We start from the raw sequence: 24,686 nt of genomic DNA, 5'->3' as shown, positions 1-24,686 counted from the left end.
CTCGCGCCCACGGAACTGCGGATCCGGGCTCTGAGCGGGCTCCGGGCAGTTGCCACTGAATGACCGGGAAGGGTGAGGCCCCCGCGGGGCCCGGGGTTGGGGCCGAGGGTCGTGGGCCGTCAGAGTACTGCGACCGGCAAATACACAACCCCCGCCTCCACCTTTGGGACTCAGGGGTGTCAGGCCCCGCCTTGGGAACCCTGGGAAGCCAGGGTTCCTAGTGGTCCTGGAGAGGGGGGTACCAGCCCCCTGTAGGGGCCTCGGCCACGGTGAGTGTCGCCCGCCTTCCCGCATCCCCTCTCCTCATCCACCTCTCGATTCTCAAGGTTCGTCTCTCCAATCCTGGACTCCGGGAAGCTTCTCAGGCCGCCGCTCCCTCGCATCTCCCCATCCCAGCTCGCATTAAACGTCATTTTATTTATTTACCTGTAAGACCCCCCTAAGCCTGGGCTCCTGGGGACAGAGGCCAGGTGGCTCCAAACCATCCGGAACTCCCAGGATGCCGCGCCGGGCCGGTGTGGCTCCCAGGAGAGGCGGAAAGGTCCACCCGGGAGAGGTCCTTGGCGCTGGGGTCGAGGGGCTACAACTGGCGTTGGGGACGCGAGGCCTCGAGACCCCGGAGCCGGGCACCCGGAGCTCCGCCCGCCGGCACTGCGGACCTCCCCGCCGCAGCGTCCAGCTCCGCCCGAGCCTGCGACCCGGTGGGATTCGGAACCCGGGCCCCTTGCCTGTCCCAGGGTTCAGGCTTGCAGAGCGTCTGCAGGTGTGGCTTGCCAACCACCTGCAACGGAATAATTCGGAACACTTGTTGGAAGACCAGATTCCTGGCTCTGGATGGGAAGCGGGGGTGGGGGGAAAAGGACTGGGAATCTGAATTTTAACGAAGTCTCTTGGGGGATCTTGTACATAGTAGATCTGGGGGTCAGGAGATAAAGCAGAAGCTGGTAAGTGTCCCGGTTTGTGCCCCTAGCTCTCGGTGCACAGCGTTCCTGCGAAACTGCTTCCACGGAAAGGGACCTGCAGGAAATTTCTCTGGACGCTGCTGACACTGACAGACCCGGTGCCCCTGGGCCTTTCCAGTTTTCCTGGCAGGTTGATTTCGAGGCAACATGTCCGCTTCAATGAAGGAATGCCTTCAGCTTCAGCTGCTAGAGATGGAAATGCTGTTTTCTATGTTTCCTAACCAAGGAGAAGTAAAACTTGAAGATGTAAATGCCCTGACCAATATAAAGAGATATTTGGAAGGCACAAGGGAGGCGCTGCCCCCCAAAATTGAATTCGTGATTACACTGCAGATTGAGGAGCCCAAGGTAAGCTCCCTGAGTTGTTTTAATCGTTGCCAGGTGCCCAGTTTTTATTGGGAACTCTTGGAACATGAGCTTCCTGTCCAGGAAACAACAGAGTATTCCAGATGCATATTTCCTTTACTTGTTTGAAAGCAAAATATAGGATGCCCTGTAAATTGTCTTCAATAAATATCCTTATTTTTACATAAATATGCGCACCTTTTTAACAAATTTGCCTAGTGTTTTTATTAAAAACATCTTGCAATCTTATACTACCATTATCATTCTGTTCACTCATCCAGTTTTTTACCAATCCCATTATTGTGGTATGGACTATCTTGTATCATGATTTTCACAAATCTAAATATTGCCTTTAGCACAACAGCCTTTTAAGGAGTGAATAGCTGTTTCTTTGGTGGTGCTATGACACAGAAAGCAAATACGGTTGGAAAATCTAGATACTAGAAATGAATTTACTTCCATCTTCTGATCCATTTCTCTCCAGCAGCGTTAGCACAGCATAGGTAACAAGTGGATGAGGCGTTTGAGAACCACTCTTCTAACTATCTCCTACTCATCTCTCAGTTGTCATTCCCTCACAGACTTCCTGGTTCCCCAGACTGGATTCAGTCCCTCTGGTTACACATTTCAGTGGATCCCTATACTTTTCATGGCAATGCCTCTCACCATTGAAATTAAATACTTGCCGTGTGTAAGTTGTTTAATGTCTGTCTCCTTCACTAGGCTCTAGCCTTCATGAAGGGCAGAAATAGTGTCTAGCGTCTTCACTTCTTTATTCCAGCATAGGGTACCGGTACATGGTAGGTGGTCGATAAAGATTGGATAATTGGAAGGAATAGCGTATGTAAAATACTTAGTACAGTGTCTGGCACATAGCTGACACTTAGTAGCAATAACTCTTAGATTTATCAAAATCATGCAGTTGCCGTTGAAACACTAGCTTGTGTGATGCTACGGCACTTAAATCTATTTGATTTTCATTTTAAGGTGAAAATTGATTTGCAAGTAACCATGCCTCACAGCTACCCCTATGCAGCATTGCAGCTGTTTGGACGGTCATCTGAACTTGACAGACAACAGCAGCTCCTTCTCAACAAAGGTCTCACTTCTTATATTGGGACTTTTGATCCAGGTGAGCTCTGCGTCTGTGCAGCAATCCAGTGGTTACAGGACAACAGTGCCTCCTATTTCCTGAACAGAAAGCTCGTCTACGAACCGTCTACACAAGCAAAACCAGTCAAGAACACATTCCTTCGAATGTGGATCTACAGTCACCATATATATCAGCAGGATCTACGGAAAAAGATTTTGGATGTGGGGAAAAGGTTAGATGTGACTGGATTTTGCATGACAGGAAAGCCTGGTATAATCTGTGTGGAGGGCCTCAAGGAGCCCTGTGAGGAATTCTGGCACACCATTAGGTATCCCAACTGGAAACACATTTCCTGTAAGCATGCCGAAAGCATCGAAACGGAAGGAAATGGGGAGAACCTGCGCCTGTTCCATTCCTTTGAAGAATTACTGCTTGAGGCCCATGGGGACTATGGATTAAGGAATGACTATCACATGAATCTAGGCCAGTTTTTAGAATTTCTCAAAAAACACAAAAGTGAGCATGTTTTCCAGATATTATTTGGTATTGAAAGCAAAAGTTCAGACTCCTAGGAAGCTTTTAAGAACCTTATGCTTGTAATTTCACTAAGTCAGTGTTAATAAGACCAAAATAAAAGGACCGGTGGCTGGTCAGCATCCTCCGTGAGAAACCTAGCTCCAGAATTTTCACCTGGTAGTGAAACACACAGGCCTTTCAACTTTATAACAGTGCAGTTTTCATCTTACCTCTATGTTCTTGTGTTGAGAACTATTTAATTGTAAATTAATAAAAAGCAGTCAATTGAACCAGTGAAGTTGCTTTGATTCAAGAGTCGAGTCCGAAACCCAGCGTTCCCGTCAGCAGTCACACTGCAGCTCTGAACTCATACACCTGAGTCATGTTTCTCCTCTCCAGATTGCCCACTGGTTTGTTTCTCCCTCTCATGGTGCTGCGCACAGGTGGCACCCACACTGTCTGTCCTTTGTTGGAGAGGAATTCTAGATCAAGTTTAAAATGAGAACAGACAGCACATGTTCACTACATTTCTTACTTTAAGTTAAACCCCCTAGTTTGAGTTTTTTCCTTTAGTAAAACTAGATCCTGACTGTAGTGACAGAGGAATCTTAGTAGTGAAGTTGCGAGAGTAATGAAGGTGACACACAATGAATGCTCTGTGGTCTCTGGCTGGCTGTTGTATCAGCTGATTAATGATACTAAGGATAATGACACCAATACCCTTAGCTCAGGTCTTATCCACAGACAGACATGGTTTCTTGTCCACAAAGTGTGGCACAGGTAACGCACACTGGCCGCCCTGCCCCGTGCTCGTGTGCATTGCTGTTGAGGGCAAGACTGCTGAGAGGGCGGGGGCGGCTCTGCACCATCACCTTACTGGGGGAAAGTCAAGCTCTGCATTGTGATAAGTCACTGACGTCTCTGCTGAATAGTCCAAGGTCCACAGGCCTCACCAGGCTTTTTCAAAATCAGAGTTTGTTTTAATGATAAAAACCCCTGTTTAAGTAGCTCTTTGAGACCTTTTCATTACAAAGTATAGACCCCTCCCTAAGAATTTCTGGGAGTCTCACCTGTGTTAAGGGATGTCATGAGCTGCTTCTCTGGTTTCCACCGTCTCTCTGTAGCTACTCCTGCCCATTCCTGGGGAGCATTTCATTCTCCTGGGTCCCAGGCACTGCACTGATGTCCCGGTCTCCTCAGGATGCCAAAGCTGGGTGGTAAGATCTAGTACCATGAGGGCACTGCCTCACTCTCCATTTTGTGATACATTCTGTTAGAAACTAAACATTGCTGCTGTGCTAGGGGAGCTTACAGAATTTTTTTTTTTTGAGGAAGATTGGCCCTGTGCTAACATCTGTTGCCAATCTTCTTTTTTTTCTATTTTCTCCCCAAAGCCCCAGTACATAGTTGTGTATCATAGTTGTAAAGTTGTAGCTATTCTATGTGGGACACCTCCTCAGCATGGCTTGATGAGTGGTGAGTAGGTCCGCACCAGGAACTGGCGAATCCCGGACCGCCGAAGCAGAATGGGCGAACTTCAACTCTGCAACACCGGGCTGGCCCCCGGAATTCTTGATGAAACAGTACATTCTGGTGTTACTCTCTGTGTCTAGGATGCAGACACATGTCCCTGGGCTAGGGCAAGGACAAAATGGAACAGCAGACCCTGTACTAAGCTGACTGCTGACTGTGAGGCCTTGGAACTGGGTCCACTTTGTCCTGCCTGCACTCTTCTGAGCTCAGAAGGAGTTTCCTTTCAGGGCACAACTCAGACCTTCAAGCCAAGGCTCTTCTTGGGCCTGCCTTGCCAGCTCATCCAGATTGCCCACTGGTGTTTTTTTGTTTTGTTTTTTGTTTCTTTGTTTGTTTTTGTGTGTGTGAGGAAGATCAGCCCTGAGCTAACATCCATGCTAATCCTCCTCTTTTTGCTGAGGAAGACCGGCTCTGAGCTAACATCTATTGCCAATCCTCCTCCATTTTTCCCCCCAAAGCCCCAGTAGATAGTTGTATGTCATAGTTGCACATCCTTCTCGTTGCTGTATGTGGGACGCGGCCTCAGCATGGCTGGAGAAGCGGTGCGTCGGTGCGCGCCTGGGATCCGAACCCCGGGCCGCCAGTAGCGCAGCGTGCGCACTTAACGGCTAAGCCACGGGGTTGGCCCTGCCCACTGGTGTTTTAATCCTAGCCTTGGACATGGCTGGGACTCAAGCTGGGGCCTCGAACTTTACCTGTATACGAAGGGAAGAAATAGGATTGACGCTGCCCAAGACTTTATCCGGACTGAAAACAACATAGTACAGGAGACAATTTCCCACATAATCTCCCCAAGACCATCGGTAAATATAATTAGCATTCACAAGTTTTTAGGTCCTAAACAGACGTACTCCATTAACTTTTCTTCTTTTGAAATGAGACACTAACATGTGCCTAAACCACTCATAGAGGATTTTTTTCTATGATGAAATTAGCAAAAGTAGGGACAAAGCTAAAATATGGAACAAAAAATAGATTATTTACATAACAAATGAAGGGAATAAATTCTAGTTTATGAACTCTTTACTGCTTCTGGAGCTATTTCTGATGATAGTTTTTCAGAACTTACTTTTACGTGCCCAATATGAACATGTATCAATACTTTTTTCCTATCAGAAGCACTAATAATAGACAATTATAGAAGTGTAGGTTTTATAGAAAAAAATATGCATATATGATAATTCAAAGCCCAGCTTTGCATGGATAGCAGACTGCTAGTTTTGTTTGCCCAGCCTGACAGGAGCACTCACCACCCTCACACACGCCACACTTACTCTGGGGAGCTGCCCTTTCTCTTTGTGGTTTGGGGGAAGAAGTGACTGGAATCCAGCTGCTCTCTGCAGCCTCCTGGAGAGATGGTTTTCAGCTCTCTTTGCTTAAATCTACAGTGCCGCCCTCACTTCTGGCACACTGAATGTGAGGTTGTTGAACACCTCCACCAAGCTACCCAACGTCTGCCCTTGTTTTCTTGAAAGTCAGACTCAGTCTCTGTGGCTTGTAACTTAGGAGTCTTGATACTGCATACATTATATTTTTTAAATGGTTATTTGGAAACAAAGCTCATTATAAATGTTGCAGTGTCTTTTTAAAACTCCCTGAATTAAATCAACATTTCTTCAAGTATGTTGTTCGCTTTTCATTCCTTGTTGGTCTACCGTATGTTAGGCTAAGGCCTGGGATACTTGCATAGGACTGAGGAGTGGGCCAGTTCAGCTGACGGATCATAACACAAGGACCTCTAAAACATCCCTATAGTAAATCAGAAGTATGTTTCCTGTGAACTTGAGTTTCCACGTATGACTGCTTACATGCCATCCATCCCTCTGAGAACTTGAGACGGCTCTGAGGGAGCCTATCTGAGATCTTCACAGAACCCTTTTGAACAAGACGACAATTTTATCTCATTTGCTTTTACCTCAAGTAGCCCAGTAGTAAGTTGAGAGAATAGGTATTTTCTCAAGAGGGCAGGGTTCGCTCAAAAATCCTGGTTTTATATAGAATCCTGATTTGTGTCAAAACTCTGAGCCCGTTGCTTACCCCTCAGGAGGCCCACTTGGTAGAACTACTTTCACTGCAGCCTGGACCAGCTGTAGAGGCGTCTCTTTTTCTAAGCCCAGTTAAAGCTACAAGCATTTGGATCAACCCATAAACGGGTTTGAGCAGCAGACACAAAATTCAATGAAGCCCACCAAACACTGATGGTCTTTCTTAGTTGTAGGTGGGACAAAGTACACAATTTGTTCTTCACTATGGAGGGGACATTCCAGCATATACACTGGACTTCCACAAACCTGGCTGAGATGGCAGGCTCTTGTGCTTTCCTGGGATTTATCTTCTACCCTCTTTGCTCCAGGTCCTCTGACAATATCATCCTCAGTGTGTTAGAGCAGCATGATGCCCTGTACAAGGGTGAGGTGACCAAGGTCTGGTATCAAGACTTATATTCAGGCGCAGAGTCAGAGTTAATGGAACATTGAAAAAACACAGTCTGTAATATTGCTCATTGATAACACAAGCTGTGTCAGGTGCCCTCTACTTACTGCGATAAAGGAAAAAGAAAAAAGCATCGGCCAAACTAATAGCTACCTACTGATTTGCTCCAAGAAAGAGAACGTGTGTGATAGCAGCTGCAGTGGGAATCACCATCTGATTAAGTTAATGAATATATGCTGTCATTCTTAAAGATCCCTCTGTCTCCTGCACATACCAAAGATCATGTTAGGTCAAGATGTGATAAGAATCACATCTCTGCTGCTTTTAAAGCTGGGATTTACCTCTGCAAATCATTTGATACTTCCTACCAGAATAACTCTTTTTTATGCCTCAGGGATCCAATGTGAGGATATTGCTATTGATGAAAAAATCAATTCTAACTCTTCACCCGGAAAATAGCTAGAGGATGGATTCATTCCATAGCACACACTTTGTCCCGTAGACCACACTGGTTTCAGAGACCCCAGAAATTTGTATTTGTTCAGAGCTGTTGCCAAATGATTTCCAAAAGGCCTAGTGGTTTCAATGCATTGTTATCCTAGTAAATGGAGCCTCAAAGGAAGATTTTAGAAATATATTTATGATATTATGGAGTTCTCCACCATAGGGGTCTTTCATTCATATCTATGCATGGCAGTTGGGTGAGGGCCTGGACACTCTATCTTGGTGGCTCTAGTCAGACTTTTCTGCTGATATTGTTATGCATATCAAGTAGGCCCTACCTGTGTTGCCCACATTTGTGGTCCTAAACCTAGCTGATATTGGGCGGATATACACCCATGTTGCTGTATCAGTTGTATACACTGCCAACCATTTTTCTCGGTCAAGACCTGTGCTGTTCTGGTTAAATTTTTCAACTTCATTTCAGGCCCTGGGACCCTGTGATTTACTGGCCACCACCAAAGATTTTTGTAGGCCAAACTATTCTGATTACAGTGGACCTGCTTCCTATTATGATAACTGTTTCCACCTTGTCCCTAGTTGTCAATTACTTCAAAGTGCTGCTATTAAGCCTCTATCAACTCCAAGATTCTGATGTCTCCGTTGAAATAGGGAGCCCATTTTAACCACAGCATTTCCCACAAGCCTCCCAGCTTTCAGAGAAGAGTCATTAAAGTGCTTTTCATGTCCTCAACAAAATATTAGCAAACCAAATTCAACAATACATTAAAAGGATCATACACCATGATCAAGTGGGATTTATTCCAGGGATTAAAGGATGGTACAACGTCAGAAAATCAATCAATATGTGATACATCATATTAACAAAATGAAGGATAAAAAATCATATGATCATATCAATAGATGCAAGAAAAGCATTTGACAAAATTCAACATTCATTTATGACAAAAAAAAATTCTCCACAAAGTGGGTATAGACGGAACATACCTTACTATAGTAAAGGCCATATATGACAAGCCCACAGCTAACGTCATACACGATGATGAAAAGCTGAAAGCTTTTCCTCTAAGATCAGGAACAAGACAAGGATGCCCACTCTCACCACTTTATTCAACATAGTATTGGAAGTCTTAGCCAGAGCAATTAGGCAAGAAAAAGAAATAAACAGTATCCAGCTTGGAAAGGAAGAAGTAAAACCGTCCCTATTTGCAGATGACATGATATTAAAGACTCCACCCAAAAAACTGTTAGAACTAATAAACAAATCAGTAAAGTGACAGGATACAAAACCAACATACAAAAATCTGTTGCATTTCTATACACTGATAACAAACTATCAGAAAGAGAAATTAAGAAAACAATTCTATTTACAACTGCATCAAAAAGAATAAAATACCTAGGAATAAATTTAACAAAGGAAGTGAAAGTTCTGTACACTGAAAACTATAAGACATTAATGAAAGATTCTAAAGACACAAATAAATGTAAAGCTATTCTGTGCTCATGGATTGGAAGAATTAATATAGTAAAAATGTCCATATTACCCAAAGCAATCTACAGATTGAACGTAAGCCCTATTAAAATTCCAATGGCATTTCTCACAGAAATAGAATAAACAATCCTAAAATTTGTATGGAACCACAAAAGACTCCAAATAGTCAAAACAATCTTGAGAAAGAAGAACAAAGCTGGAGGCATCGCACTCCCTGATTTCAAACTATACTACAAAGCTACAGTAATGAAAACGTGTGGTATTTGCATAAAAACAGACACATAGATCAATGGAACAGAATAGAGAATCCAGAAATAAACTTACACATATAGGGTCAATTAATTTACGACAAAGAGGCAAGAATATACAATGGGGAAAGAATAGTCTCTTCAATGAATTATGTTGGGAAAACTGGACAGCCACATGCAGAAGAATGAAACTGGACCACTATCTTACACTGTACACAAAAATTAACTAAAATGGATTAAAGACTTGAATGAAAGATCTGAAACCACAAAGCTCCTAGAAGAAAACATAGGCAGTAAGCTCTTTGACATCAGTCTTGGCGATGATTTTTTTGGATTTGACACCAAAAGCAAAGGCAACAAAAGTAAAAATAAACAAGTGGGACTGCATCAAACTAAAATGCTTCTGCATAGCAAAGGAAACCGTCAAAAAAATGAAAAGGCAACCTACTGAATGGGAGAAAATATTTGCAAATCATATGTCTGATAAAGTGTTACTATCCAAAATATATAAAGAAATCATACAACTCAATAGCAAAAAAACAATCTGATTAAAAAATTAGCATGGGCCGGCCCGGTGGCTTATTGGTTAAGTGCGTGTGCTCCGCTGCTGGCGGCCCGGGGTTCGGATCCTGGGCGCACACTGACGCACTGCTTCTCCGGCCATGCTGAGGCCGCGTCCCACATACAGCAACTAGAAGGATGTGCAGCTATGACATACAACTATCTACTGGGGCTTTGGGGGAAATAAATAAATAAATAAAATTATTTAAAAAAAAATTAGCAGAGGATCTGAATAGACATTTTTCCAAAGAAGACATACAGATGGCCAACAGGCACATGAAAAGATGCTCAACATCACTGATCATCAGGGAAATGCAAATCAAAACCACAATGAGATATCACTTTACATCTATTAGAATGGCTATTATCAAAAAGACAAGAAATAACAAGTGTTGGTGAGGTTGTGGATAAAAGGGAACCCTTGTGCACTGTTGGTGGTAATGTAAATTGGTGCAACCACTATGGAAAACAGTATGGAGGTTCCTCAAAAAATTAAAAATAGAACTACCATAAGATCCAGCAATTCCACTTTTGAGTATTTATCTGAAGAAAATGAAAACACTAATTCAAAAAGATATATGCACCTCATGATCACTGCAGCATTATTTACAATAGCCAAGATGTGGAAACAGCCTAAGTGTCCACCAACAAATAAATGGCTAAAGAAAATGTGATACACACACACACACACACACACACACACACACACACACACAATGGAATCTTATGTAGATATATGGAATATATTCAGCCATAAAAAAAAGAATGAAATCTTGCCATTTGCAACATCATGGATGGACTTTGGGGGCATTATGCTAAGTGAAATAAGTCAGACAGAAAAAGACAAATACTCTATGATCTCACTTATACGTGGAGTCTAAAAAGAAAAAAACAAAAAACCAAACTCATACAGACAACAGATTGGTGGTTGCCAGAGGCTGGGGATGAGGGGGTGGGCAAAATGGGTGAAGAGGGTCAAAAGGTATGAGTTTCCAGTTTGAAATTAGTCATGGGGATGTAATGTACAGCATGATGACTATAGTAATACTGGATTGTATACTTGAAATTTGCTAAGAGAGTAAATCTTAAAAGTTCTCATCACAAGAAAAAAAGTTTTTGTAACTATGTATGGTGACAAGATGTTAATTAGACTTGTGGTGATCATTTTGCAATATATGCATAGATCAAATCATTATGTTGTACACCTAAAACTAATATAACATTATATGTTAATTATACCTCAATTTAAAATAATGCTTTTCGGGCCGGCCCCGTGGCTTAGCGGTTAAGTGCGCGCACTCTGCTCCTGGCGGCCCAGGTTCGGATCCGGGGCGCGCACTTACACACCGCTTCTCCGGCCATGCTGAGGCCACGTCCCACATACAGCAACTAGAAGGATGTGCAGCTATGGCATACAACTATCTACTGGGGCTTTGGGGGGAAAATAAATAAATAAATAAAATCTTTAAAAAAATAAAAATAAAAAAATAAAATAAAATAAAATAATGCTTTCCATGGATACTGCTATTCCCTTCACCATTGTATTTCTCAAGGCCTTAGTGAAAGGAGGGTCACTGATGGGTCCTCTTGGGAGACTTAGGGGATCATTAGGATTAAGATGGCCAGACTGCACATAACAAATCCACTCCAATATTCTCATCTTTGTAAATCTTTGAATTCCTTTATATAATTTCGAGGAACGTTTGCGTTCTCAATTGCGTTTATTGTGGGCCAGTATTAAGTCTACATTTCAGTCAACTAATTGAACCAACAAGTAGAATCACTTTCAGCTGCTCAGGCAGCACATTGAACCAGAATCTGTGGCAAGTGTACCCCATCAATCAATTCTGCCCAATCAAAATTACACTCCTCCTTCCTCAGTACACTTTCAGAATCCCTACATTTTTCCTCAGGTTTTGCCAATATAAATGAGCAAAGTTGAGAATTCTCTGGTGGGTGTCTTCTCCCAGGTTTGCTTTTTTTTTTTTTTTTTTTTATTTTTTTTTATTTTTTTATGAGGAGATCAGCCCTGAGCTAACATCCGCCAATCCTCCTCTTTTTTTTTTTTTGCTGAGGAAGACGGCCCTGGGCTAACATCGGTGCCTATCTTCCTCCACTTTATATGGGACGCCGCCACAGCATGGCTTACCAAGCAGTGCGTCGGTGCGCGCCCGGGATCCGAACCAGCGAACCCCGGGCCGCCGCAGCGGAGCGCGCGCACTTAACCGCTTGCGCCACCGGGCCGGCCCTCCCAGGTTTGCTTTTTTAATTGTATCCACCACAGCTCCTCTCCATGCTGGAATCTGGTATTATGTGTGTTGAGACAATGAGAAGTAATGTGGGAGGAGCAGGAGGTAAGCTGAGCGATGAAATTAGAGGATCACGGAGCAAGGCAGTAACAACCTTGTTAGACACGAAAAGCCCCTGCTGTGATTAGCAAGGGGGGACATGTCAACTGTTCTGGTTGCCTGTGGTTGAGCGGTTTCCCAGGACACAGGATTTTAGTACCCAAACCTGAGCTACCGTTCACCCTAGTTTCGAGTATTGCAAGTCCTCGAAAACCCCCTACCCATAGATCCCCATTCCAAATCAAGGTCCTCCTGTTTTCTGGTCAACACGCTTCACCGTTACGTAAGAGTCCTGGTGAGGCTGTGAGGGCAACTCCTGGTATAATTGGGCAACCAGCAGGATTAAGTATGACCTTGGTTTTCAGTTATTTCAGCCTTACAGCAGTAAGAGAGAAGAGACTTCTTTTAGCAACAACACCGGCATTTTTCTAGTTTTTATACCATGCCTTGAGCTGAAAATTTAAGTCTTTGAGCCTAAATGATCTCTCTCTTTACGAATGAATCCATCTCTGTGGAAGCAACTATCCTATCCCACAGTCCTGGATTTCTTCACCCTTTAAACTGTTATGGCAGTAGCCATTTATCAGCAAAAACCTTCCCATTCTTAGATAACACATTCCATCAATTTTTTACCCCATGTTTGTGTTTTTGAGGTCCCAAAGAAATTTTGCTACGTTTTTATTACCTTTATATTTTTTCCATACATATTTGTGTCTTTAATCCATCTGAAGTCTACCTTTTTATATAGCGTAAGGTAGGGTTCCAGTTTTAATTTTCTCCATGTGGTAGGCCAGTGTTCCCAATCCTTTTACTAAACACTCTATTATCTGTTGATTTTTGTGCTACCTCTGTAACTCATCTATTCAGGGGGTCTGTCTGTGAGCTTCCTGTTCTAGTCCATTGTTCTGTACGTTCTCATGACTTTGATGTATATGCAAATATCTGGAGACTTAGTATGAGCAAAATAATATAAAATATCTCAATAATACTTTTTATATTGATTACATGTTCAAATGATAATATTTTGGATATGTTGGTTTAAATAAAACATATTATTAATATGAATTCCACTTGTTTCTTCACTTTATGAGGCCATTAGAAATTACACATGTGGCTCACTCTTTTTTTCTACTGGTGACTGCTGTTCCAGACTGTGGTGAAAAGGGAACAGACTATGAAGAAAGATAAACATGGATTTAGAGCCCACTTCCTTTACTTATTAGCTCTGTAGAGTTGGTAAGTTACTTAAAATATCTACTTCATAAGGGAATTGTGGGGACTACAATTATACATTAAATAAAATAATGTATATAGAATATATAATACCCAATAAGTAATCGTCCAATCTTGTTTCATTATCTTTCTCTGAGGACAAGGAAGTGGCTCATTCATCACAGTTTACAGCAAATATGACTACACATATGTTAAATGAATGAAGTTCATTCTGCAATTAGCTATCAGAATATTTTTTAAATTCATAATACCCTGTCATATGACCATCAAGACCCAGCATTATCATTTTAAAATGTAATATTTTAAGAGAAAAAAACAATTATTTCATAATTTTATTCATTCACCTTTTTCTATGCTTTAATAAATCTTTGCATAGGTGAATACATTTAGTTAGAGCTACAAGACAACTTGGAAACAGACAAGAAGTAGGTGTTCTGGATCTTTTCAAAATAACTATATTGAGGAAACTCTTGACTAAATGCTACCTTCAGAAATACCCCCCACCCTTTCTACTCACACCTGAAACAATTTGTGTAACCTTCAACTTTCAATAAAATCATTTTATAGTATAGTATATCTTGAACATCTCCTTATACTTTTTAAAAGCATTACTTCAAAAACAGAAAATTCTCCAAATAATTCTACAAATAAATAGCAAATGTTATTGCACCTGAGCTTAAGAATTTAAAATTGGTTCTAGTGCTTCAATTATTAATTTCTAAAGTAAAATCTGAAATTAACATCAATTTCTGGGCTGTAACTACTGATGGTAATTAGAATATTTTAATACCTGATATAAAGATAATTTCTGATATTGAGGAAGTAGTTACAAAACTTTCTCCAAACTCAGAGGCGAGTGAGTTTATTGCAACACAATGAGCTCTGAATTACCCCAGTTAATCAAGGGGACATTAGGGCAGGTCACTCGAGTGGGAACCCAGCTTGTCTGAGAAACATGCTCTTGCTCCTCTTGTCTCTGGAGATCTTTGTCTCAAGAGGTCAACTCTGCAGGCAGCCCTTTCTCAAGGAGCTTACCTACTCTCCTCTCGGCTCTTCCCACCGCTTAGAACATGCTTAACTGAAGGCACCAACCTCAGGACGGGGCCACAGTCCACAAAGGCCCTGCAGCAGTAGTATGGCGCTGAAGGATAGGACATTTGGTCAGGGGGAAGAAAGGTGCTTTTAGAAGAGACTGGGGACCCAGGTGATGAGAAGATGTAATAATGGTGAAAGAACAGTAAAATCTACAGCTGCACAAGGCATCGTAAACAGCAATGATCTTTCTTAGAAATATTAGAATTTAGTTGCACAAAAAGAACAAATATAATCTGGGATTGGAATACCTGAGAAGTTATTGTTCTCTAGGCAACAAGGTAAGTGTTGTTTCCATTTCTAGACCTAAATTCATATCTATCTTTATTTAAAAAAAGCAGATTTTCAACAAAATGAACAACAAAAGAATTACGAGTTTTAATGTTGATCATATCAATTTATTACTAATTTTGGTCTTCCCATTAGTTCCCGATATAAAAATGATGAGTTTCTCAGTAGTAGGTACAAGTAGCTTTTATAGGAACTTGGGCAAAATAATTAAGACAGAAATCATAAATAACCAGAACGTAAATGAAACAAAATTGTCTACTGAGATGTTCACACTAAAGTATATTAATATTCTTCCATAAATTTTTAGATTGTTAAAGTGAAATTATCTTGATCTAGCATATTATGAATCATTATAAAAGATTCCAATCTTTAAAAATTATGAAAGATTTCAAGATCTCATTATGGAGTTATAAATGTCAGCTATCATGCTACTGGTCCAGTTTGGTCTGTATCTTCTGGGCCTCTTCAGGCCAAGAATAACAATCAGGTAGGATGTAGTCATAATCAGTGCTGTACATCTGAGAGCGGACAAACGCTTCCTTGTCTGGGGGTTCAGGATAAACTGTGGCTGTCTTTTCTTGGTATGCATCTTTCACAATCTAGAAATAAGAAAATAATATTATTTTAATAAATAGAGGTGACAGTGAGCACATGTCAGAAGTTTTTATCTTTTCAAAAAATTAATTTATATCTTGTCTATTTCTAAAAAAAAAAATGAGGTTGTATTATAATAAAAGCACGCATACACAAAGAAGATATAAAATGAAAATGCAATTGTAGATCAGATAGCAAGAGGAGAATTTGATATCAGCAACAAAGGAAAAACGGAATAGGAGAGATTTATTCAGACGTGATCGTACCAGGATTTCTCAGATAAGCCAGTGGTAAAAGACTTGAAATGGCCTGACTGATAATTAACCTGAACTAAATACCTTAGGATTCCTGTGAAGTTTGAACTCAGATACCTTGTAGTTTCAACAACCCCTATTCTGACCACAGCCTTCTACGGAATCTCTGTTTATCCCAGGGTCTCCTGACCTGCTCACCTCACCAGCTGGACCCCAGAGGCAGCCTCACTGCCCTTCGCCAGTATCACAGCATCTCGTCTCCATTTTTCTGTGTCCCACTCACCATTCTAGCCCTGGTCTGGAAATCCCTCAGTGCCAGCTTTCTCTGTTCATGGCTGTCTCCTGCAGTGTCATACTTTTCCTAACCTTACTTGGGCCTATGTGGTTGCACATTATGCTTTTATCTTTGTTTTTTTTTAAAAAAACGAAACAAAACAAAACATTTTCTCGTAGTTCCCAAAAGTCAATTTCAAACTTTCCCCCCGTCAAGTCTCCGTTTGACACTGCTCATCACTTTACTGAGAAAATTCCAACTAATCAGAGAAAAAATAATCTCAATTCCCTTTTCATCAACTCAGATTGTCTCCTCTATATTGTCAAACATTCTCTCTTCCCCTAATTTCTTTGAGAAAAATGAATTCTCATTCTTGTCAAAATTAATCACTTCATATGTGTTCTTTAATTCACTCCAGTTTTAAAAAAACAATCACTGAGGAGCTACTTATATGGTAGACTTATTCGCATAAGTCTGATTTTGAAGAGTATTAGAATAAGTTTCTCATCTTAATGTAAAATTATACATTTATGAAAATTTTAGGTTATAAAGACTGTGCCATATTACAGAGAAATGTTTATGATAAAAACAGGAAACAAAAGCATGTATATACCATTACACATCGTTATAACGATGTTAGAAGAAAAGCAAACAAATGAAAAAAGACTGAAAGCAAACAACCAAAATGATAATAATGCTTGTGATAGAAAAGAAGAATATCAGGTATTTTCCTCTTCTCTATTTTCCAAAGTGCCTATAATATGGTATTATTACTTTTTAACAGCTTTTTTGAAGTATAATCCACTGACCACAAAATTGAACCATTTTAAGTGCACAATTTAATTATTTTTGTAAATTTATAGAGTTGTGCAACTGTTACCACATCTAGTTTCAGAACATTTCCATCACCCCAAAAAGATCCTGTGCCTGTGTGCAATGGCTATATTACTTTTATGACACAGTGCACTGTTTCATTCCTGACATGGACTATGTGGAAGTTCATTCCTCTACGTGCTTCCAGGACACACTAGATTAATGATCCTCTCTCTCAGGGAAATCTCCAGTCTCTCCTTCTTGTCAATGCCAACCTCCCTGGAAGAGTGGCTTATATTGTGTTGCTTTCCTAATTCTCCCTGGACTTCTTATACTACTGAAACGGCTTTTGTAAAAGTTTCTGATAACTTCCTAAGTACTAAACAAAAGTCTTCATCTGTTTTTCTCACTAGGATTTGGTTCTGTTCATCACAACTTCCACCCCACCCTGAAATTGTGTCCTCTCTAATTTCTGACAGGCTGCTCAGTTCTGAGTCTCCTCTTAAAATCCTGATAACTTCCCTTCTTAACTGGCTTCTTTCTTCCGTCTTCTAGACAGAATAATAGATTAGGTTCTATCTTCACTTTCTTTCCTTTCTATACTTGTCCTCTTGGTAATCCCCACCACTCCTGGAGCTTCACCTGGTACCACACCTGGATGATTCCCACATCTTTATATCTACCCTCTCTAAGTTTCAGTCATTTCCATCTACATGTTAGACGGTACATTTGAATGTGTCATTGACACCTCAAACTTGCAGTCACTTATATCATCTTCCTCCCTGAAGTTGATTCTTTGTCTTGATTTCCCAGTTTCTGTCTATGCACTCAGCATTCTTTCATTACTCTAGGTGTAACATCTGAGTTTTCTGCACTCCCCTGCTGTCCCTTGTTTTCTTACTTTCTCCTCTAATCATATGCTAATTCCTTTTTCTTTAAATCTCCAAAATGAATTTAAAATGATAATGTGCTGTTCAGTGTATTAATAATTCAAACTAATTAAAAACTACTAGATATAAATTAGGAGAAAATATGAGCATACTCTTTCAAAAATAGGTAACCCAGCAGATTATCTACAGTTTTTTTGAAGGATTACTTGGTTTTTGAAGCATCTACTCTCAATCAACAAGATAAATGATGACATATAAATCCTAAATGGTGTTGCTTTGATAAACTTGCTAATAGCTTTGATTTTCAACCAGGAACAGTTTCGCCTCCGAGGGGACACTTGGCAATGTCTGGAGACATTTTTGGTTGTCACAACTATGCAGAGGCTACTGGCATCTAGTGGATAAAGGCCAAGGATGCTGCTAAACATCCTACAATGCCCAGGACAGCCCCACAACAGAGTCATCCAGCCAAAATGTGCACAGTGCTGAGGTTGAGAAACTTTAGTTTAAACGTATAACTACTATTATGGGCTCACCTATGTCACCCGAAAATGTTGAAGCCTTAACCCCCAGTACCTCAGAGTGTGACTGTATTTAGAGATCAGGCCTTTAAAGAGGCAATTAAGTTAAAATCAGGCTATTCAGGTGGGCCCTAACCCAAGCTGGCTTGTGTTCTTATAAGAAGGGTAAATTTGGACACACAGAGAGACACCAGGGATGTGCATGTAGACAGGAAAGACCATATGGAGACACAGTGAGAAGACAGTCATCTACAAGCCAGGGAGAGAGGCCTCTGAAGAAACCAGACCTGCCAACTCCTTAATCTTTGATTTCTAGCCTCCGGAAATGTGAGAAAATACATTTCTGTTGTTTAAGCCACTCAGTCTGTGGTATTTTGTCACGGCAGACCTAGTAAACTAATACAGCTATATTGCAAAAAAAAGTCCATTTCTCTCTCATCTTATAGAAAATTTCCCTGCCTTTAGGTTGTTCTTGCCTAATTCCTTTAACAGCTCATCTGTCACCCCAACAGCTTTGAGTTCCTTGCCCTCGTTGTTTTGCCTTCTGCCCAATGTAATCAACTGTGATCTTTAGGATGCTGTACATCATGGAGACATGGATGAGGCAGGTGGTTCAAGGTCTACATGTCACTCTGCCATACCTGCAATATTCTGGTGACTATTACAAGTGTGATATGGGAAACACTAACTAAAAAGGTGATGTAGAGGAAACCCAGCTGAAAGGAAACCCTAATGAATTATTTAAATTATGAGAGAGAAAAAGAATGATAGGGAAATTCATGATTCAGACCGATTCTTCCACTCCTAAGGATCTAACAGAGTTCCTAAGCTCTGCCGAGGCACCGGGCCTCATTTCTCTGACTTCTGACATAATAAGTTGATACAGATATTTCAAGGAAGTGGATTTTTAATACCTAAAAATGAATACGTAGCAACAGAAGGGAGGAAAAATAATGAGGCTTGAACAAGAGTAGTTTTACCTTTTCTGCGATTTTCAGAGAAACATCTCTAATGGTGTTCAAAGGAGGATAAAGCCGGCCCTCTTCCAAGTGCTCATCTGACACTTGCTGAGCTATGACCTTAAAAAAAAGAAAGACAAAAATGTTTATACTTCACACCATACAATGGGTTGTTATGAGGATCTCTAGGTGAATGGTCACACACAGAAGCACATCACATTAATATGATCATCTAACTTTGTCTCCCCATTTATCAAGGAAAAACTGAGCCCAGAGAGGCTTGGTGATTGGTGGGATCACACAATTAGTGAAAAAGATGGGAATACATTCTGAGTTTCCTCTTAATCCAGTTCCTTTTCTACTGTACCATGAAATGCTGGCAGCTCTCCCACTGGATACACTAGAGGAGCAGGGAAGGAGGAATAAGGAAGGCAGAGGGGGATGACAGAAGTGATGGAGAAGGACCTGGAACAGCGAGGAGGGGAGGTGGCCCAGGCTGATCACACCATTACTCCCAGCTCACACCCCCTTGCACAGGAGGCAGAGCAGCAGGCTGAGAAAGCTATTTCAGAGTCATATTGCAAGCAGGGTTTTAAAGTCTTTTTCTAGGTTCATTGAGAAATAACTGACATATATCACTGTATAAGTTTAAGCATACAGCATGATGGTTTGATTTACATATATTGTGAAATGATTACCACACTAGGTTAAACTAACATCCATCTTATATAGATACAATAAAAAGAAACGAATGAAAAAAGAAAAAAAGGAAAAAAATTTTCTCCTTGTGATGAGAACTCTTAGGATTTACTCTCTCAACAACTTTCCAGTGTATCATCCAGCAGTGTTAGCTATAGTCATCACGTGGTACAGTACATCCCTAGTACTATTTGTCTTATAACTGGAAATTTGTACCTTTTGAGGATATTAATTTTACATCGATTCTGGATTAGCTGAATCACCTAACTAGCCTCAGCATTTGCTGTCTCCAAACTATCTTCTATTTCTAAATCAAACAGTGTATACTTAAAAATTTGCTAACAAGGTAGATCTTATATTAAGCATTCTTTCACACACATAAAAAATAATAATAATAAAGAGGGTAGAAAAAAACTTTTGGAGATGATAGATTTGTTTATCACATAGATTGTGGTGATAGTTTCATAGGTGTATACTTGCCTCCAAACTGATCAAGTTGTATAATTAATTACGTACAGCTTTCTGTATGTCAATCACACCTCAACAAAGTGGTTTAAAAAAATGAGACAAATTGACATTATGCCTCCTGATGTGATACACTGAGAAGGATACAATTATTAGGCATTCAGTAGTCCTAATGAAACCATATAACTTGAACTAAATCAAGAGGAAATCATCAGATAAACCCAAATTGAGGCACATTGTAAAAAACTAGCCGGTACTCTCCAAAATGGCAATGCCATAAAAGAACCAGAAAGGCTGAAGTATTCTTGCAGACTAAAGGATTAGTCTAGAGGCTGTAAAGGTACTTTTTCATAGGTAATTGGTAAAATTTGAATTTGCACTGTATATTAGATAACAGTATTATATCATTGTTAAAGTTCCTGAATTGATAATGGTACAGTGATCACATAAGAAAATGTCTTGAAATATTTAGGGGTTAGGGGCAAAATATCTGTAAGTTTCCCACAAATGGTTCAACAATAAAATACTATATATATATAAAACAGGGATAAATTATTGATTGAACCTACTAGGACGCAGAGGTAGACTCAGCAAACTTGAAGTGCCCTCTAGCTCTAAGACTTTCCTTAAGTCTTTCAGTGCAGTGGGTTTAAATCAGTGTATATAGCTGTGTCTTTACTTAATAGAACTGTGGATGAAGAGAGGAAGTAGAAAATCTTCCTCATTTGAGATATTCTGAATAATCAAACACTTATTTTTCAGTATCTTTTAATATCTTTTAGATTTATTTAATCATGAACTATTTCTCAAACATTGTTTTGTTGCCATCAGCAAATATGAAAGATATAACACTACAGAGAGGTTAAAAAAGCAGTTCCTGCCCCTGAGAGGTGTATAATTTAGTGAGGTAACAGGGTATAGGAAGAAAAAAGAGAATACTGAAAGAGAAGACAGCCTAGGCTAAAGGTGAAGTGTGAGTATTAAGAAATCCAGAGGGACCGTGAAGGGAGCATGAGTGTGGAAGCATGAGTGTGGAATTGAAGGAAAGCCAGGAGTTGGACAAACAGGAAAGGGGTGGCACTCCAGAATGAAGCCAGATTCAGACCAAATGCATGACGTGGACTCGGTGAGCCCAAGTGTCCAGCTCTGGGGGAGCAGTGGGCCTGTGTAGAGAAGCAAGGATTGGAGCATTGTCAATACCAAATTGAGGAGTTTGGGTTACATCCTATGAGGACTTCTGAATAAGGATATTTAAGCAGGGGTTAAGGGGGGGTGGGGAGAGGGAGATGAAGTTGTTAGCATAACTGCTATTTGATTAATATTACATATATAAAATATTATAATATATAATTACAATTACAGAGTGTTCATCATAAGTAATTTTATAATAAACACACTATTTAACTCATTTATTTCTTGCACTTGTAACTGGACGTAGAGTAAAAATTTCCTTTGCCCTAGAATTGGTGACCAGGGCCCCAAACTTTTTTTCTCTCTTCCCCTCTTGTTAGTGCATGCCACCTCTTCTTGAAAGCTTGAGGTGCCTTCAAGAAGGAGAGGTTGGCACTCTGTTCCCCATTTGGCCTGAACAGTTACAGATGTGTTTACGTAAGTAGAGGAGAAGAGAATGGAAGGCAGAGAAAGACAGAGAGGGGCGGCTGTGGAGCAGCGTGCACTCCCATCAGTGGATATGGTAAGAACGCATGAGTTTCCAAGGCTGAGCGACCACGGCAGAGGAGGATCTCGCAGGCTGGGAAAACTGAGGGAGAAAAAGGAGGCTGCACTGAGCCAGACCTCTCATGTCAGAGAACGCTGCCACAGAAGGTCCCGAGGGGTCCTCGGAACTCTTGTACATGTGCCCCAGGAGACAGCCAGATTTTGGACCTTGCCACAGAGGGTTTCATGGCCTAAAATAGTGAAGAGTTAATAAAAGAGATGCTTTCCCTTTTCCATACCCTTCGTTCCTATTTCCAACACATTTGAGGAAGCAGGCTTTGATGAGAGCGGGGAGGAAGTTTTTCAGAGCCTAGCCACACTCTTTCCCCCAAACTCCTCAAGGTGCTGGTGTCGAAGGAAGAGTGAAAGAGAAGACGGTTCTTCCCTACCTGCTACTGCAGCCCTCTTATACTGCAGGAAGAAGAGATGATATTTGAACTGGATACAAATTTTGAACTGGACAGATGTTTAATTATTGTTCACTGACATATCCCCAGTACTGCGAATTATGCCTAGCACACGGTAGGTACTTAACTAATACTTGTTAAAAGAATGAGTGAATTGAAAATGAACTGCAAGTTACTGAGATGCCATTAAGAGAAAGAAAAGGGAGATTTGATGGAGAATTATTTAAAACAGTGATTTGGGAGAAATTCTGCATTGAATTTAGGCCACTTAAAAATTCTTGTTATTCCTTGCTGCTCTGCAAAGGACTTGTGGCAGATTTAAATCAGTTGGCATTTCTTAGATGTTACAGCAAAAACTTTTGTGGGTATATCTGGTATTGCTATTTCACTGGGTAAGAAAAAACGAGCAGCACGGTCTTGAAAAGATGTAACAGCATGGTGGCTGAAAGCTCAGGCTTCGGCGCGAGGTGACCCACCTCCAAATTCTGACGGCACCAATTTCTTTGTTTGAATTTGGGAAAATTAATTAATCTTACTGAGCCTAATTTTCTCTTTGGTGATGTAAGATTAATAACAGTTCCTAATTTATAGGATTAAATTAAATAAATGCTACTGAAGAATTTACCACACCGTCTGGGAAAAAAAGTGTTCAATAAATCTCAGCTATTTCATTTTAAAAAGAACAGGTAGGCAGCCAGCATGGCAGGGTGGAAGCACAATAGTTTTTGGCGTCAGATCTAGCTCTACAACATATTAGCTTATTAGCTATTTGATTTGGAGGCAAGTTACATACCCAACCAATTTCAAGTGTTTTCAATCTTTTAAATGAGATAATACGTATATTGCTCCTATCACATTGGCACATTGCTGGTATTAAACATCATTGTTTTCTCTCCAGAATGTTACACGATATCATTTTAAAGAGAGTGGGGATAGTCAGAAGATGGCTGAATAAAGAGGAATCACTCTGAATCTTTGCTCTCCACATATGCCTGTCATACACAAAGGGAGCCAAGAAATTGTGGAATGGAGCCAAGTAGCAAACAGGTGACCACGGGGAGCCTACTGTTAGGAACCAAACCACTAAAATGTCAGGGACTGATCCTGGGGGAAAGGAGACCGTATACCAGAGTCTTAGTCTCACTCTTGTCTATTGGCTCACTCATTCAAAAACTATTGCTGCTTTTGATATGCCATTGGGGTCTCTCTCTTTAACTACATTGTGGCTGCTTTCAAATCACCTCTGTTTGATTTTGACAGTGTTATGGCAGCTGGATTTTCAGTTATCCAGTGACTTGAATGAATCGGTTTCCTCCAGATGCTGTTGTCGGTGGTGATCGTCTCTAGTGTCCTCTGGGCAGATGTCAGAAAGTGGTGGGGTCGGGGGATGAGAGGACACAAAGCAGGTGCTTCAGGAGGAGTGGTGTGAGCACAGGAGGCCAAGGTTTGCCTCCCAGATGTGGATAGGAGGTGGAGTCTGTTCCCAGGCTGCTGTACAGAGCACACAGGACCAGGAGGGCTCACCCGGGGGAGCACCAGGGGCTCTCATCAGAAGTCCTGAAGACTGTCCAGAGTACCAGGAAAGCCAAAAATCTCTTCATGACATAAAAATGTCCAAGATAGTCTTTGGGATTGGTGCCAATCCATGAGATTTCTAGTTCCATAAGAGACCCAACTAGTATTTTGACAACAATCCTAACAGTTATTAAATTTGATATTGACAAACAAAAAATCCACCTGGATCCCCTATATGTTACTTTTGTTAACTACAACATATAACCTAGACAGGAAGGGCTTTCCTCTTTTTTGGGGTCTCTAGCAGTGAGTATCTGTGATATTGTATTTATTCTTCTTGCTAAGATATATGACTAGTTCTTTTTTTTTTTTCTGAGGAAGATTAACCCTGAGCTAATATCTGTTGTCAATCTTCCTCTTTTTGCTTGAGGAAGATTCACCCTGAGCCAATATCTGCACCAATCTTCTCTATTTTATATGTGAGCCACCGCCACAGCATGGCTGATGAGTGGTATAGGTCCACACTCAGGAATTGAACCCAGGGTGCCAAACTGGAGCATGCCGAATTTAACCACCAGGCCACAGGGCCAGCCCTGACTAGTTCTATTTAATTCAATTCAGTAAGTATTTACTAGATTTCTGTTACATGCTTTAGCATTGTGCTAAGTGCTACTGGTGTTTAGAAAGAAGTATAAGGAAGACTCTGTCTTTAAAGAAGGTAATTCATAACTTAATTATAAAGCAACACTTAATTGTTTAAAATATGAAGCTTTCAAGAGCATGATACAACTAGGAATAAAATTAAACGTCCAAGTGTTTGATAAAGACAGCCATGGCTAAAGAGAAAAGGCCAGATGAGCCAGAGTAGTCACAAAAGGATTCAAGGATGAGGTGGGACTTAAGCAGCGACCTGAAGGAGAGGCTCAGATCGGTAGGGAATAATTCCCAGAGTTCTCCAGGCAGGGTAATA

At 40.8% G+C, this 24,686-nt stretch overlaps 2 protein-coding genes across 3 annotated transcripts in view; one reads left to right on the top strand and one right to left on the bottom strand.

Moving 5' to 3' along the window:
• Window positions 1-4: 4 nt before the first annotated feature.
• On the top strand, window positions 5-3,303 carry RWDD2A (RWD domain containing 2A). 2 transcript variants are annotated; one of them, XM_058566696.1, is made up of 3 exons: window positions 5-269; window positions 1,081-1,310; window positions 2,295-3,303. In XM_058566696.1, exons 2-3 carry the CDS (start codon window positions 1,110-1,112, stop codon window positions 2,970-2,972), a joined length of 879 nt encoding a protein of 292 aa, XP_058422679.1. In that variant the 5' UTR covers window positions 5-269; window positions 1,081-1,109; the 3' UTR covers window positions 2,973-3,303. The 2 variants fall into 2 exon arrangements, with proteins under 2 accessions (XP_058422679.1, XP_058422678.1); XM_058566695.1 differs by having other exon boundaries at window positions 971-1,310; window positions 2,295-3,302.
• Window positions 3,304-14,687: 11,384 nt separating this feature from the next.
• Window positions 14,688-24,686, bottom strand: part of ME1 (malic enzyme 1) — a 190,461-nt gene continuing 180,462 nt past the window's right edge. Inside the window, exons 13-14 of the mRNA XM_058566694.1 lie at window positions 18,936-19,034; window positions 14,688-15,208 (exon numbers count right to left, since the gene is read on the bottom strand). Coding sequence (XP_058422677.1) covers window positions 15,038-15,208; window positions 18,936-19,034 — 270 coding nt within the window. The 3' untranslated portion in view covers window positions 14,688-15,037. The remainder of the gene's footprint in view (window positions 15,209-18,935; window positions 19,035-24,686) is intronic.

Source organism: Diceros bicornis, chromosome 23, assembly GCF_020826845.1.
Source record: "Diceros bicornis minor isolate mBicDic1 chromosome 23, mDicBic1.mat.cur, whole genome shotgun sequence".
Lineage (NCBI taxonomy): Eukaryota > Metazoa > Chordata > Mammalia > Perissodactyla > Rhinocerotidae > Diceros > Diceros bicornis.
This window is presented reverse-complemented; position numbering and strand designations above follow the sequence as displayed.